Below are 16,501 nucleotides of genomic sequence, written 5' to 3'. Positions count from 1 at the left end.
TTTTCTTTCTTGTTTTCATTATGCACTTTCTTTCTTGCAATTTTAATTCTGCATTGTTTTTCTTGCTTCTCATATTGCATTTTATTTCTTGTCTTTGATTCTTCAATTTTTTTCTTCTAATAATTTTTTCTTGAATATCCATGAGCACTAACATGTCAAGCAGGCCCATGAGAAATTTTTCTATACACTTTTCTGCAAGATTTTTATCTCCCATTGTGCAACCTCAAATTGAAGCAGAAAGTTTCCAACTAGACCCAGAGTTAATTTTTATGATACAAGGTCATAAATTTGGAAGAGAAGTATCAGAAAGTCCTTATTTGTATCTTGAAACATTTTTAGAGATTTGTGATATGGTGAAATGTGAAGGAGTGTCAGCAGATGCAGTTCGATTGATGGCATTTCCTTTCAGTATCAAGGATAAAGCAAGAACTTGGTTATATTCTCTCCATCCTCAAAGTATCACAAGTTGGGAGCAATTGGAGAAGCAATTTCTGAATCATTTTTTTCCTCCAAGCAGAACAGTGTATATGAGGAATTGCATAACAAATTTTGCTCAGGCATATGGAGAATCATTGTTTGAAGCATGGGATAGATTCAAGAGCCTTCAAAGACAGTGCCCTCATCATGGTTTTGAAAAATGGTTGATTCTGCACATATTCTATGGGGGAGTTTCTTTCTCAGACAAGAGTTTATTAGATTCATCAGTTGGAGGTTCTTTTATGGATAAAAGTGTAGATGAAGTATATATATTAATTGATGAAGTGACATTGAACCTCCATGAATGGTCGAACATAAGTTGGATGAAATCTCTCTTAAACATTCAAGAAGTGCAAGCCATAAATGTGATAGATCCTGTCAAACAAAATGTAACTCAACCATCTATGAGTTTTGAAAATCACAAGTCACAGAACGGGGAGTTCAAACATTTAGGGGCAAAGATTGAAAGTATTGTTTCAAATTGGTTTAAAGAATATCCCCCTCCTTCGTAGACAAGATCTAGTGAAAAGTGTGATGATGTTGGGTTGAGAATTGAAAAAAATCATGAAGAACTTCTGAAGAATGACATGTTTAGAATTGAGGAGAAGAACAATAGAAGACCACATGAACTCAGTTCCATTATTCCAGGAGGTTCCCAAATGCCACAAGTACCTTTCCCTCAACGATTGATCATACCAACACTAGATAAGCAAGTTGAATCTCCTCCACAAGCTAAAAGGGAATATGGGAAATTAGAAGTACCTTTCCCAAGACCTTCACTAAGGGTACCTTTTCCACAAAGGTTAGTGGGGGTCAATGAGAACTATGACTTTAAAAAATTCTGTGACACTGGTAAGGTTGAGTGCAGATTTTTGAATTTGTATAAAGATGAAGACTCTTCATATGAGGATTGTGAAGATAATGTAGTGGTAAATAAGTTTTCAGATCTACCTCCAAATTTTATAGGGTGTTATAGTGACATTGAACTTTCAAATGATAAATGTGATGTGGTAGATCAACTTAAAACTGCAAGTGAAGTTATTGATCCTCTTGTTATTGATTCTCCTATTGAGGACATAGATGTTGGTTTATTTTTTGATGTTTGTGTTGATGATGATGATATGAAAAAAAATGTGTAGGGAGATATGTTGTGGAAGCAGCATCTCAAGGATCACTACCTTTGTTCATACAACCCTTAGAGGTTGTAAAAATTGATCATGTTGTGGAACAATGTGTAGGGACTCATGTAGATATGGTTGAGTCTCAATAATCGCCATCTTTGATATCGCCAACACCTGAGCCAGAGCCAGAACCATCTTTTGATTCAGAGGAAGTCACATCTACATGTTTAGAAATTTCAGGTATTTCTCAGCAAAGTAAGGATAGTATTTCTTGTGATCTTTTGGAAAATTTTATAGAGGTACCTATCATTGACTTTGTTGGATGTGATTCAATTTTTATTTCTTATTCTGCTTATCTTAATATGGTTATGGCTCTATCTTATGTAATATGTTTGTGGGAGATTTGTATTTTCTTTACATGTGCAGATTTCACTTGGGCTAATAATTGGAAGCTCAATTTGAACCGTCTTCGACCACCCGAAAGAACTTTAAAGAAGACGAAGATGGAGAGAGCGATACTTCATTTTTTTAACTCCTATATTGAAAGCTCCCTCCATAATAAGAGCCCTTGGTAGGAGGGTGTTGAAATATCTTACCCCTCTAAGAGCGAGATTTAGATGAATCTTATGAGGTGGTCGAGCTAATGACCTTAAACAAGCGCTTCTTGGGAGGCAGCCCAAGTTCATTTTCCTTGTTTTCATTTATCTTTAGTTCTTTCTACTTTCATTTCATTCTTTATAATAAACATGTATCCTCTACTTAATTTTTATTGTCAATCTTCTTTTATAGGACTCAAAGATTAGGAGGAGTATAACTACATGATGGAGAAGTTAATGACATGGGTATTTGGCATGCATCATTTGGTAACTTCTCTTACTTTTTATCTCCTCCGCATTGTTTTTAGTTTTCATTGGGACAATGAAAAGTTTAAGTCTGGGGGAATGCATTAGATGCATTTGAATTGCTTTGTTTGTTTTTGTTTTTGCTTATGTCTTACATTTTGTTTTAAAAATCTTGTGGCATACATCTTGAGAACATCAAAACTTCACTTATATGCTTTCTTGTCTTCAAGATTAAATGTTAGCACGTTCATTATCTAGATTCATGATGTTTTATGTGATGCTAGTAGTATGCTTAATGTACCTCTTTTCTCTATCTTGGGTAGAATGAAATAAGCTAAGTATCTTATGGAGATGAGTTTTAGTCTTGGCTTGACCTTAAGGATCTTATCTTTACTACACCTATATTTGATGCTTGAATGATTGATATCGTTGAAATAGTCATGATTCATCTTGTTTGTTTAGTACTTGGTTTCCATGGTGATTTCTCAAACTTCATTTTGATTACTGGATGAGGCTCAACTCATGTAAGCTCATTTGGAAAAATCAAAATATCCCAACATTTGTGATAAAAGTACATTTGTGAATAAGATTTGCACAATGCAAATACTTATGAAAAAAAAGCAAAGAAAAAAAAATGAATAAGGGATATAAAAAACAGTTGTCATGAGTGGAATCTAGCTAGTCACCCCTTTGAGACCGAGTTAGGTTACTGGGGAAATGACTGCTTAGCTTCTCTTGAGATTGAGCACGCCTTTGAGACCTTGGGTTGATTGAGAAATATGAACCAAGTGTGTGGCAATTAAGTGTCTATCACTGGTTACTTGTCTATCACTGGAAACATTAGGAATTCAAACTTGATGACGACTTGACTAGGACATAGATTGAAACTTGAAGAGTTTTGAGTTGTTTTATTTGCACTGTGCACAGGGTACTTATGCTTGAGCCAAACTTAACTTGTTTTCATAATCATGCTTACTAATAAAACCTTTTGATAGAGTTAGGAGAATGCATTAGGGATATGAGAGCATTGTAGAACATATGAATTTAGATTACAGCATTTTTCTTGAGGACAAACAAAGGTTTAAGTCTGGGGGTGTGATGTGCGTAGATTGTATACACTTGTTTAGCATGTTTTGACGCACATTCACATACTTTGCACATGCTTTGTCTATGTATTTTTATACTTCCAGCTTTCCTTTTAGCATATTTACTCTTTTTGTTCGGAGATATGCTTTTATGCATTTTCTGTACACAGGAGTCGAAATTGGTGAAGGTTTCATGTTTAAGGCCAAATCCGCAAGCGAAGCAAAGGAGGAAGGCACCATTCTTGTACCTCACACGACCCTGCCATAGGGGGTTGCCCAGGCCGTGTGGAGTTCCTTGGCCATGTGGATACAACAGAGATGGAAGTTGCCACGACCATGTGAACCTCACACGGCCGTGTAAATATTTGAAGCCGGATGGAGCCCTGGCCGTGTACACCACACGATCATGTGAGATTTCCAGAGACCAGGAAGGCCCTGGCCATGTACATCACACGGACGTGTAGGATTTCCAGTGAGCAAGAGGGCCCTGGACATGTACACCACATGGCCATGCCAAGTTTCTAGAGGCGGAAGCAGTGCGGGCTGTGTAGATCTACACGGTTGTGCAAGGGGAGCATTGATAGAAGCAAGCCACGGCCGTGTATCACACACGCCCGTGTAAGGTTGGCAGAGAAGGGAATGACTCTGGCCATGTGAACCTCATACGGCCATGCCTCAGGGTCGTGTGGCGCCCGAACCTCACCTCTATATAAAGGTTTCTTCAAGATTTGAAAGGGGATCTTCTCCCTTTTGGGGGAAATTGAAGATTTGGGCGTTCATCCACCTTCTTGGAGGGATTTCTGACTATTCTAAGGGCGCATCTTCAACGTTTCGACTCCGGGGAGCGAGGATTGGATCCGAAGACGGTTTTTCATTGTAAATAAGCTTTTCTTCCCTTTTTTTTCTTGGATTTGGGGATCAAGATGTTTATCTTTTCTTCTTCTTTTGGATTCTTTCCTTGTTCCATGGATTAGATCTCTTGTTCTAGGATGGAGGGAGTATTTGTAATGGAGATTTGATGTAAACTCTTGTGGATTTGCCAACATTCCTATTTCTATGATTTTGCCATGTTTGTATCTATTCTTTCTTGTGTGAATTGTTGTGATTAGGGCTTAATTACCCTACTTGATTGAATGTTTGAATATCTTGTGGATCTTATATGGATTGTCTCTTATTCAATTTTCCGAGGGGCGTTCGTGACAGGAACATGCCCGTGTAAGGATGTTTGAGGGGTGATCTTGAAAGGAAAATTAGGTATTTCAATAGGGTAGGATAGATTTGATGCATTAATCTTTATATCTTAATGAGGCTAAGAAGTAGAAGACTACTACGGTATAAAACGTGAGCTTTGAGGGGTGAATTGATAGATTGTTTTGGTCGTCCCTCACCACTGTCTTCTGGTTATGTTATTTTTCAACAACTAGTGCACACTGATAGGCTTCAGACACCTGTGAAGACTGCTACGATATAAAATGTGAGCCTTGAGGGTGAATTGATCAATTATTTTGGTCGCCCCTCACCACTGTCTTCTGGTTTTGTTATTTTTCAACAATTAGTGTATGATGGTAGGCTTCAGACATTGTCAAACAGGATGCCCTCAGCTTTCATTTATTTTTGATGGTGTCTGAAGTCTACCAACATGCACTAGTTGTTGAAAAATAACAGATCACGTGGATGTGAATGATAGATCACGTGGATGATGGTAGCGTGCATCGATGATGAGGGATGTACATCGATGATGAGGGATGTACGATTATGATTATGTATTGTGATTGTTGGGTTTGTGATGTGTTTGACGGTGATGTAAGTTGGTATTTCTATAGACATGCCAATCCATTTGACGATATTGCATGAGTATCTTATATGATCTAGTTGATGTCGGATATGACGAGCGGGGACCGATGGTATTATTGGTTTTTTATATTTTTATGAGCCCAATATAATTAACCTTTCATGAAAATAAAAAATAAAACATAAAACAAAATTATTTAAACTTAATCTCAATAAAAATACATAAAGTATTATATTATTATATGATTAAAATATTCTTTACCAATTTAGTTTTAGTTAGTATAATTGGGACTGTATTGGCCTTCATCTTCTCTATTTGCTCTACGAGTGTCGGTTCGCATGGGTCCATTCAAGTGCTGAAACTTCTGATATCAATAATTTAGTCATCCTATTGTTTTATAACTCTCCAATTTCTTCTTCGACAACGACTGATTACTTGCACGTACTAAGGCCAACAGTGAAATTGATTAAGGTCTCTTTCTTGTTAATACAAGAGTTAGAGCTAGCACCGACGCTACACGTACTTAGTAGTAAACAAAGATCAAGCAAAATTCAAAGGACAAAGACAAAATTAGGACTGATGAGAGAGATACTGCATGCCTTGCTTTTAACAATATTGAGCAACTTATGTGATTAATGAATGATCTATCTTAACTAATTAATTAAGATGGGTATAAAGGTTATATATAAATGGGTAAACTTTTATTAGTATAACTGCAGCTTAAAAAAATAAATAAAAACTATCGTGGACGTCATTTGCAGCGGACATGTTATATTACATGTAATATAATATATGAATATATATAAATTAATATTTTAGGTCTATAAATTAAATTTAGTAATGGTGTATCAGTCCAGGGACGTTCGAGAATCATAACAATAAGTTAATGCAACATATTTTTTTTCATAAAGAATTAATTTAAATTTTTATATCAAATATTAAACTAATAATAACAGATACTATACTTAATTTTAACCAAAAGATCCAGAAAAATATATTTTTTAACATTGTCAATTTAAAATATTTATAAAAAAATTTCCGTTCACAATATTATCAATCTTAAAATATAGGACTACTAAAAAAGAATCATGAAAAAAAATTACAAATAAAAATTAAAATTATTTTTAATGAAAGGAAAAAAAATATTAATATAATTTTATTCTAGACTTTATCATAATTAATTTAATTAGTAAGGAATCATATTATTAATAGTAAGATATATAATTTCACCTAGATATTGACACATTGCAAACGTGTTGGAGAAATAATTGGATGCATGCATGCAGATCATGGCTGAGGCATCTGTGTCATAGAGTATTAATTGATCTGATAACAACAAATATAATTAAGACTCCACCTTCTTAATAGTGTGGTTAAGTACAGTGGGCCGGATTTAATAGTATTGCTTGCACAATGAAAGTTCTTGGTTCGATCGGTAGTAAGTAGCTAGCCTTTTACATTAGAGCATTCATAGGGGTAAAACTATGTTCATGAAATCCTTCAATATCGCATAAGTATCATGTTAAAATTAAAAAATTCTATATATCTTTTAATTAATAAAAAAATAAAAGAGCGGCTCAGTAACACGGAGCCGATCCTTTGTTAAATCAAAAGTATGAGAGGGAGCTCCGATCCGCCCCCTTAGCCACATAGACAGTGAGAGTTCCGAAGGAGCTTCTACTATGGATACCCTTATTGTTTGAACAGAACATCTGTATATCAAGTGCTTTTGAGATTTGGCAGTGTATTTTATATTTCATTTAATAAAAAACAAAGATACATTTTCATGAAAATCATAATTAAAAATGATAAAGATGAGTTTAAAAATTTGATGCAGACCTTAATTTGGTTTTTCAAATATTTATAGTTAATTAAGGGGACACTATTAATGCAAGCATTAATCAAGTTTGTTTAGATTAGTTAATGTGGTTGTTAAATGAGTTAAACTAAACGATATTGTCTTTCTCAATAATTTTATGCTGCGGACGTCCTGCAGATCTGTGCATTTGTTTTTTACTTGCAAGTATGCTGTTTAGGGTTTTGTCGGTAAGATTTAAGGTTTTATCTATTTTAATTTTTTATTGATAAAAATTTAATTTACCGAGCAAAATTAAGTTTAATTAATAAATTTAAAATATTTATTGGTTATACTTATTCCTAATGGATATTTTTTATAAAAATATTTTTAAAATAAAAAATATATTTAATATTATACTATTATTTCTCTTTAAATTCATTTTTTTCCTTTTTATTCTCCTTCATTATCTTTTTCACACTCTTATTATTGTGTCCTTGCCACAAATTATTATGCATGTTTTTTTTAATAATTCACTATCAATGTATAATAGCTAAATATTTTTACATAAATAAATTTGATTGATAATTTATTGAAGTTAAAATTTATTAAAAAAAATCAATAATTATATCTACTATTCGAATATGTTACTTCTAGCTTGTATAACAATAATTTATCGTTAGATCAAGACTTCCGATCAAAGATAAAATTGATCAATAATTTTTTAAAAATATATAATTAAAATATATGTTAATAGTATTAAAATAATTTATTACTCGTTCCAAATTAGTTAGTATTTTTAATATTTTATTGGATAAATTTAACTTTATGTATTTCATTAAAAATATTCATTAAATAAATATATTATTTTTTAATAAATTATGCTAGAAAGTTTAACATAAAATAATTTTTATTTTTTAAAATTTTACAAATAAATAAGTAAATGGTTTATGAAACCTATATATTTTAATTTTGTTCAATTAAGCGATCGAACTCTTTATCAAAACGTGCACTTAAATTATTGACGTGCATGCCAAGGCCAACGTTTGCAAACGCGGGCTGCGGAAGGATTATTTTAGCAATGTTTTAGAATATCGGGAATCTAAATTCACGTGCACAACACGACGACGAGACGACTAATCTTTTCAGGGCGTTGACTGCTCAAGATTATTTTACAACGTTTGAAGAGTTTGGGAATCGATTTGATTCAGGTTACTGAAACGATCGATAAATTTCTCGTCCACTATTATTTAATCGAATTAATCGAGTGAAGAATTCCAAAAATTAAGTTGAGTGTAGAGCTCTACAAATGATTAATTAATACTATTGATTTTAATATTAATATTCATTATTTAGGGTCTACTAATCATCTTTATTCTTTAAATATTATATTATATTACTGTTTAAATATTAATATCGCACATTAACATAAATGAAAATCCCTTAATTAGTACGGGTCCACTTAAAATAAGATAGTACTTAATGAAATTGGAAAATTTCTCCGTTGCCAATAAAACGCCAAGGAAGAAATAACCCAGCGGTAATCACACCGCATTCTCTTAACCACCGCCATGCACCGCCATGAGGTGGAACTCCTCCTCCTCCTCCTCCTGAGTCTTCCTGCAGGATTGCGATTCACGGAGACGACGATGATCCACCACCGACGCCAGGAGGAAAGCTGACCGATCGACTCCTCCATGGATGAAGCGCCACAGCGGCTACCAGAACAAGAAATAACTGAAGCGGAAAAAGGAGAAGACGACGACGACGCCGATTGGCTCCAACTGCGCCTCGCCAGGACCCCGCCGCCTGCAGCACTAGAAGGGAGAAGAAGTACTCCACAGACGCCGGCAACGACAGAGCTCCCTTTGCTCGACGGCGGCGGCCCGTCGTCTTCATCGAAGGCCGTCGAGCCTCCGATGAGGGTGGTCAGTCCGGCGAGAAGTCCAGCCGGCCTTTGGTTCATGCTGCAGGTCGACCGAACTCGGTAAGCTTCGAGCATCACACAGTAATTTTAATGGATCTAGATCGACCAATTAATTATATGTGGAATTCACACAGAGGAGATCAACACCCTCCATTGCCTCAGATCGCGAAGAGCTACCTGAGAATAAGGTACAGATAATTCAGATCAATGCTAGAGCTCAATTAGCATTATTCTTTGACTTAGCTTTCTCATTAATCGCATTTCACATTAATTGAAGGGACGGTGGAATGACAGTGAGACTGCTCATGAAGTACATAGTTAACAAGCTACGTCTAAACGTAGAGGAGGAAGCTGAGGTACGTACACATGCATTATTGATTTATTTCATTAATTAGTTTTCTCTAATATAATTACGTCTTGATTGCCTCTTAATCTTCTACACATACTATATGTGGTTGTGGTTGTGTCATGGTTGGTGGTTTGGGGATTTTTTTTTTTTTTTTGATATATATATATATATGTATTCTTGAAAACAACCTGGGAACTGAAAGAGTGCCTGCTAGTTATAGGCATTAGGCAGTAGTGATGCATGGTTTAATTAGGTAGGACATACATGTCTGAGTAGCAAACCAGTAGTTCTCAGCTCGATTTAAAGCTTGTTTAGGTACAGGCTGATGAGGTGATTGGGTGACGACCTAGAGAACCTAATGATATGATATGAGGGGTACGTTGGACTTTTCATGTCTTTTGGATCAGAAATTAATATATAAATACTCAAGACCACAAAATGAATTATATTAACGTAGGGTCAGCCGACACGCCATGCACGAAGGAAGAGAATATACGGAATGGTGGAGGACAAATTTTAGAGTTCTAAAGAAACAAGGAAAAAAAAATATATAGTGTGTATATATATATTTTGTATTGTCTTCGGGCCACACGGTGAAAGGCCACTGCTCACCTAACATTGACATGCATGCACGTACCATGTATACGAGCATCTATAGCAATCATTGCTCACCAATCGTAACTATATGCGTCCGTACATTGATGCTCATATTAGGATGTTAGTTTAGATGGATCAATCGGATTAAATCGGATTGATTTTTTATTTTTTTTAACTCAATTTGAATCTGGTCCGAATCTAAATTTAACCTAAAATTTTTAAATCTAAATTTGAATCTGACCAACTCGATCAACCCAAACTTGATCGAGATAATCCGAAAATCTTACTCAAAATGATTTTTTCAACTATTTTTTCTATAATTCTTTACTTTTATCTCAAAATCTTACTTTGGTTCTTTCCTAGGAATAGGAATCGGAATGAGAATCATTGTATTGTGTAATGGGAATGGGTATGAACATGGATATCACTCTTAAAAGCAATGTTTGGTTAGTTGTATATCTTCTATCGGAATAAATCAAAGTTTCCTTTTTTACCCTTAAAGGAAAATAAGAGAAAAAATTATATGTGAGAGAAAGATAAATGTGAGAGAAAAATATGATGAAAGAGAATGATGAGAGAGAAAGTATTATGAGAGAGAAAGTGTGATAAGAAAGAATGAACAGAGAGAAAGTGTGATAAGAGAAAATGAAAAAAGAGAGTGTGATTGGAGAGAGCATGATGAGAGAAAATATGATGTGAGAGAAAGTATGATAGGAGAGGATGAAGAGAGAGAAAATATAGTGAGAAAAAATGAGGAGAGAGAGTGTCATGAGAGAGATTGAGGAGAGAGAAAGTATGGTGAGAGAAAAAGAGAACAGTGAATATAATGGGAGAGATTGAGGAGAGAGAAAGTATGACGAGAGAGAAAGTGTGTTGAGGAAAAAAGGAGTAAGTGCAATAAGAGAGATTGAGGAGAGAGAAAGTATGATGAGAGAGAAAGTATGTTGAGGAAAAAAGGAGGAAGTGTGATAAGAGAGATTGAGGAGAGAGAAAGTATGATGAGAGAGAAAGTGTGTTGAGGAAAAAAGGAGGAAGTGTGGCAAGAGAGATTGAGGAGAGAGAAAGTATGATGAGAGAGAAAGTGTTATGAGAAAAAAGAATGTGATGGGAGAGATTGAGGAGAGAGAAAGTGTGATGAGAAAAAAAAGAAGGAAGAGAGTGTGATGGAAGAGATTGAGGAGAGAGAAAGTATGATGAGAGAGAAAGTGTAATGAGAAAAAAGAGGAAAGAGAGTGTGATAGGAGAGATTAAGGAGAGAGAAAGTGTGTGATAAAATGATGAGAGAGAAACTATGATGAGAGAGAAAATATAATGAGAGAGAATAAGGAGAGATAAGTGATATGAAAGAAAAAATAAATAAATATATTTTGATATTTGATATTAATGGAGAAAATTTTAGTTTTAAGTCAAGGGTATTTTTGGAATAAGGGAATATTTTGATTGATGAAAATAGGGTAATGGCTCATTGAAGGGGAGGTACATGGGAATGAGTTATTACCCAATTTCAAGGATTCATTCCCTTATTCCTATTCCTATTCCTATAATCCAAACATTAACAATGGGAATCAATGATTCTCATTCACATTCCCCACTCCTATTACCCTAAACCAAACGCCCCCTCAATGTTCCATCATTATCATACTAACATTGATATTAATATACATAAAAATATCTTAATTTTTAAAATAAAATTTAATTTAATTCTAAAAAACCCACTAAATCTTATATTTTGGTTAACCTGGGTCAACCTAAACCCGACTCGACCCAATCCAAAAAATTTCAACCCGAAAACCCTCCAACCCGAACCTGACCCAAATCCAAAAATACCCAACTCGAACTTGATTTTTTTCGGATCAACTCAGGTTGGATCATCGGATCGGATTTATTTTTAACACCCCTATCTCACATAAATCGAGTTCATTATCATATTATAAATTTATAGAATTACAGCATATCAAATTTTGATACAAATTGAAAAATTATCTTTCCATGTGATAACTAATTTTAGTTTACTGGTTTACTCTCTCCCAATAATATAAAACAGTCAGGGGAAGAGAGTCATTAGGACGATGAATTTTACCATTTTACAAAATGCATGCATACATCGGCACGGGTGCATATCTTCGGAGAAAAAAATCTCTCCCATCCCATAGTTAACTTAGCGGACAGCTGACTCCGTGATTTACCTCCTTTACATAACCTAGGATGGGATGTGAGGGGTGCTTAGGTGAATGAAATCACCTTTTGCTATAATACATGGAGTAGGTTTGTTAGAGGATAACAAATTAAATCCTAACGGTTGTATGCCCTTGGGGAAAAATTTCTTTTACCTCCTAGCCACTTAGCGATCAACTATAAGTTGACTTTGCAATTTACCTCTCTTCACATTACTTGGAGATGGACTATGAGAGGCATCTGGAGTGAACGTAATCACCTTTTACTACAATGCATGCATGCATGACGACTCCATGGGCTGACGCAATTAGTTCATAACTATTAATAAGTCTGGGATCGATTCCTAATAGGTGCGGAATGTCCTGTTGATTGCCTTAACCACTCTTTACATGCGCTGTTGTTGCTCTGTGAAGCCCCATGATTTGCCTCCCTTCCAGACAGTGGGGAGCCACTCTGGAGGGGCCGCTAAAGTGACGGTTTCACCTTTTTCTACCAATGCACGCTTGCATCGCGCTCCCACGGGTTAGGGCAATTGGTACATAAGTGTTTGCTCCAATAGGTATTTAGATCAATTTCCAGCGGGTGTAAAATGACTCGTTGGATATCTGACCTCCTCTATACAAAGGATCCTTGTGCTAGGACAAAAATATCCCCTGTGATTTACCTGCCTATATCTTGCCATGGGGTGACGATACTAGGCCGCTTGGGGTGAGAGATATCACCTTTTTACTCCAATGCATGCATGCATAGTGCCCTACAGGTTGACGCAGTTGATATCTATATGGGTGTTTACTATAATAAATCTTGAGATCAATTTTCAATGGTGCGAAAATACCTCACTAAGTGCTTGACCTCTCCGTGTAAAAGGTCACTGCGATAGGACAAATGCCCCCAATCATTTACCCCTTTACAGAATGTATGGAGTCACCCTGGAAGAGCTACTACCATGCATACATGCATGGCTCTGGGTAAGCAGTAGAGGGGCATGTGAGGTAAGTGTTATCGTCTTTTTTTTTATCACATGCATGCATGACTCCTCTAGGGTGGTAAAAGATGGGACGAACTTGTTAAATAATGAAGATTCAAATTTTACCTATAACATATTACACTTGGGGATTTTGAAAAACTCGTGATGCTAGAGCATTCGTAAGGATCCATCTACGTTTCTCAATTTATGTCGTTGACTGGTGTGTTAGGACACTCCGGGAGCTGGAGGGGGTGATTAGCTCCAATTGATTTGTCTTGTTGATATGTTGTAATGGAAAACTCAAAGCAATGCTAACACTAGAATTTACTTGGTATCCATCTCCTTGAGATGACTAACCCAAATATCCACACAGTGCACATACTTCACTATGAAAAATAATCCTTTTTGAAAATAATCTAGAGGTGGAGAAATCTTGTACAAACTCACATACAAGAACACAATGAAAAAATAAGATATAAATACACACTATAATTGAGAACCTTGCTTTCTTGATCTCTTGTTGTTTGAAATGCCTCTTATAGACTTAAAAATGTAGCAGTACTCTCTCGGAGTCTTCCAAGAACTGGTGGTGAAGAGTGGAGAAGAAGAGTTGTTGATTTGAATCCTTCGAACGCCTTATATACCGTGGATTAGGGTTCCCGATTAGCCTTACTCCCAATTGATTACCATGTTAGATCTGAGCAAATCTAGCTGTCTAAATCTCATAACGGTTATTTTATTCTTCTCTCAATCGATTAGCTAATTGATTACACAACTTATATCGATCACCTGATCAATTAAGAAGCCCACTGTTTGTCGCAAGTTTCTTCTCCCAATCAATTACTTAATCGATTGGGAAACTCACTGTTCATCGCAAAGAAACTCTCTCAATCGATCACCTGATCGATTGACAGCTTCAATCGATCACCTAATCGATTTAGAAGTTATTATTTACTTATAAACTCTCCCAATCGATTACCCAATTGATTGGGGAAGATCTTGATCGATTACCCAATCAATCACGACACTTTCTGTATTGTGCTTTATCAACTAATTGATTATTTGATCGATTAACCTCCTAAATCTATTATCTAATCAAAAGCCTATTGGACTTATAACCACCAAGTGTCTGATCAACCTTTAACTAGATATTCCTCTTGCCTAACCTCAGTTAGGACTTTCCCTTGCTAATGTACGGTCCTCCCTGATTCACTTAGACATTCCTTTGCCAACGTGCGGTCTTCCTTGACTCTCTTGGCTTTCCTTTGCCTAACCGCAGCTAAGATTTCCTTTTACCAATGTGCGACCCTCCTTGATCCACTTAGACTTTGTTTTACCTAACCCTCAAGTTAGGACTTTACTTTGCCTAACCTCCAGTTAGGACTTTCCAGTCAAGTATTTGGTTAACCTTGATCTACTTAACTGTTTCTCACATATTAACTAAAATATATTGACCAAATATCAAAACTCAAATCTGAATCCACTCAAGCTTAGTCAATTGGTCAACCTTAACCCGAGGACGATTACACCAATAATCTCTCCCTTTTTAATGTTTGATAATATTTTTAAGTTAAGCTAACCAATTAGCCCAATTTCATCCCATGCTAAAGCATGAATGAGGATTTTTAACTTAAACCCTATATTTTTTTCCCTATTTGACACACATAAAAAACTTTTCACCTTAAGAGTCAATTTTGTCAAAGGAACTCAATGAAAATCTCATATCTTTCATTCTACCATATGCTCAACTTTGAGCATACATTCATCACAATGAAAATGTCTAATATTCCATTGTCTTCAATACTCAACCTAGAGCATTCATTACAATGAAGGTTCCCTATCTTCCATTGACTCTTCATCCATATATATAAAAAAATCATGTTTTTAAGGAAAACCTATTAGGGATCGGTGGCTGGCTAGAAGGGGGTTGGATAGCTTGTTACCCCAAATTGCTTTTTTATAATTCGTTAGGACAATAAAATACAAAGAATACAAATACGAATACAAAAACTAAAGACAAGAAATGAAATGCAAACAACTATACATCGATTTACATGGTTCGAAGATAACTAGCTCTTACTCCACGATTATCCGTAAGGTAAACGATCTCTATCCGTCGGTGAATTAGCTCCCAACAAACTCTAGCTACCTCAAGTCTCCTTGTGAATGGAGAAACCTCACTATAACACCAACCAAGACCTCTTGAATTACAAAGAGAATTTGAGAACTTGTTGACTACTAATTAGGGTTAACCACCACTAATTTCGTCAAATCTAACCAAGCTCCAAAGCCTTGGTTATATAAGCCATGGGTTGGAAAACCCCCGCCCACCAGCCGACCAGTAAGTGTACCAGTCGACTACCCTTTGTTGAAATTCGACCATTACACCTCAACGGCTCGATGCCAGTCGACTTATGACTTTACCAGTCAACTACTCCACATTGGCCAAGCGAACAGAAGCATTCTGTTCACTCCCAGTCGATTGTACAGTCAACTGAACTAGTCAACTAGCAAAGTCACCAGTTGACTGATAAACCATAAACCTAGGATTTTACCCCGAGTATAATTTCTCAGCACTCGGACTCTCATGACTCACTTGACTTATCCTCATAGTCTTGACCTCTTACCTTCAAGCTTACTTTTTTTGGCTCTCGTCCCTCGAATGCATAATGCATTCAAGCTCGCGGCTTGTCCCAATGTCATCCTTTGTGTATGCCTCGAAGTGTGCTTCCCTCGGCTTATCCTTGTTGCCTTATCCACAGTCCATCAGATGCTCCATCCTTCACCGGATCCGAAACAATCAAGCTAAGTCATATGTGAATCATACAAACCTACACAACTCAAATACATATATCAAATACAAGGGTAAACCTAACTTAAACCCTTTGCCCAAACATCAAAACACATGGTCACACCAGACCCTCAAGATTGGTTTCAATGATCTCTCCTTTTTTTATGTTTGACAATACGTTTAAGTTAAGGAAAATATAATAATAATCAATCATGCTAATGAAACATGCAACATGTATTGGAACATATCACAAGGCTCCTCGTACACCTAAGCTTCCCATTGAGTTAGGAATTTTTCACCACAAAGTTATTTAAGGTTTGCCACTTAGACCTTACTTCTCCCTCTTTGCCTGATATCAAAAAGCTTCCAACAATATCCCAATTGTCGAAACTTGATCATCCAAATTGACTATAAACTCATGTATTTATCTCCCAAAGATCTCATACACCTATACGAGTGGTCCTGAACAAACCCAATGCTGAAAAATAATTTCAGATTTATATCAGTCGACTACCTTAGATCTCAGTTGACTGCCCTTATCAAAATAACCTCACATAACCATTCTGTATTTGATAAACACTAT

The 16,501-nt window shown here is 35.8% G+C and overlaps 1 protein-coding gene and 1 non-coding gene across 2 annotated transcripts in view; one reads left to right on the top strand and one right to left on the bottom strand.

The window, feature by feature from the left end:
• Positions 1-525: 525 nt before the first annotated feature.
• LOC121968778 lies at positions 526-631 on the bottom strand. Its single transcript, XR_006108316.1, has one exon. It is a non-coding gene; the product is annotated as a small nucleolar RNA R71 (small nucleolar RNA).
• A 7,914-nt stretch (positions 632-8,545) lies between these two features.
• The window catches only part of LOC121967510 (protein LAX PANICLE 2-like), a 35,357-nt gene continuing 27,401 nt past the window's right edge, over positions 8,546-16,501 (top strand). Inside the window, exons 1-3 of the mRNA XM_042517791.1 lie at positions 8,546-9,099; positions 9,174-9,227; positions 9,317-9,395. Of these exons, the coding sequence (XP_042373725.1) occupies positions 8,810-9,099; positions 9,174-9,227; positions 9,317-9,395 (423 nt within the window). The 5' untranslated portion in view covers positions 8,546-8,809. The remainder of the gene's footprint in view (positions 9,100-9,173; positions 9,228-9,316; positions 9,396-16,501) is intronic.

Source organism: Zingiber officinale, chromosome 3B (assembly GCF_018446385.1).
Source record: "Zingiber officinale cultivar Zhangliang chromosome 3B, Zo_v1.1, whole genome shotgun sequence".
Lineage (NCBI taxonomy): Eukaryota > Viridiplantae > Streptophyta > Magnoliopsida > Zingiberales > Zingiberaceae > Zingiber > Zingiber officinale.
The sequence above is the reverse complement of the archived record's forward strand: the minus strand, read 5'-3'. Positions and strand labels throughout refer to the sequence as shown.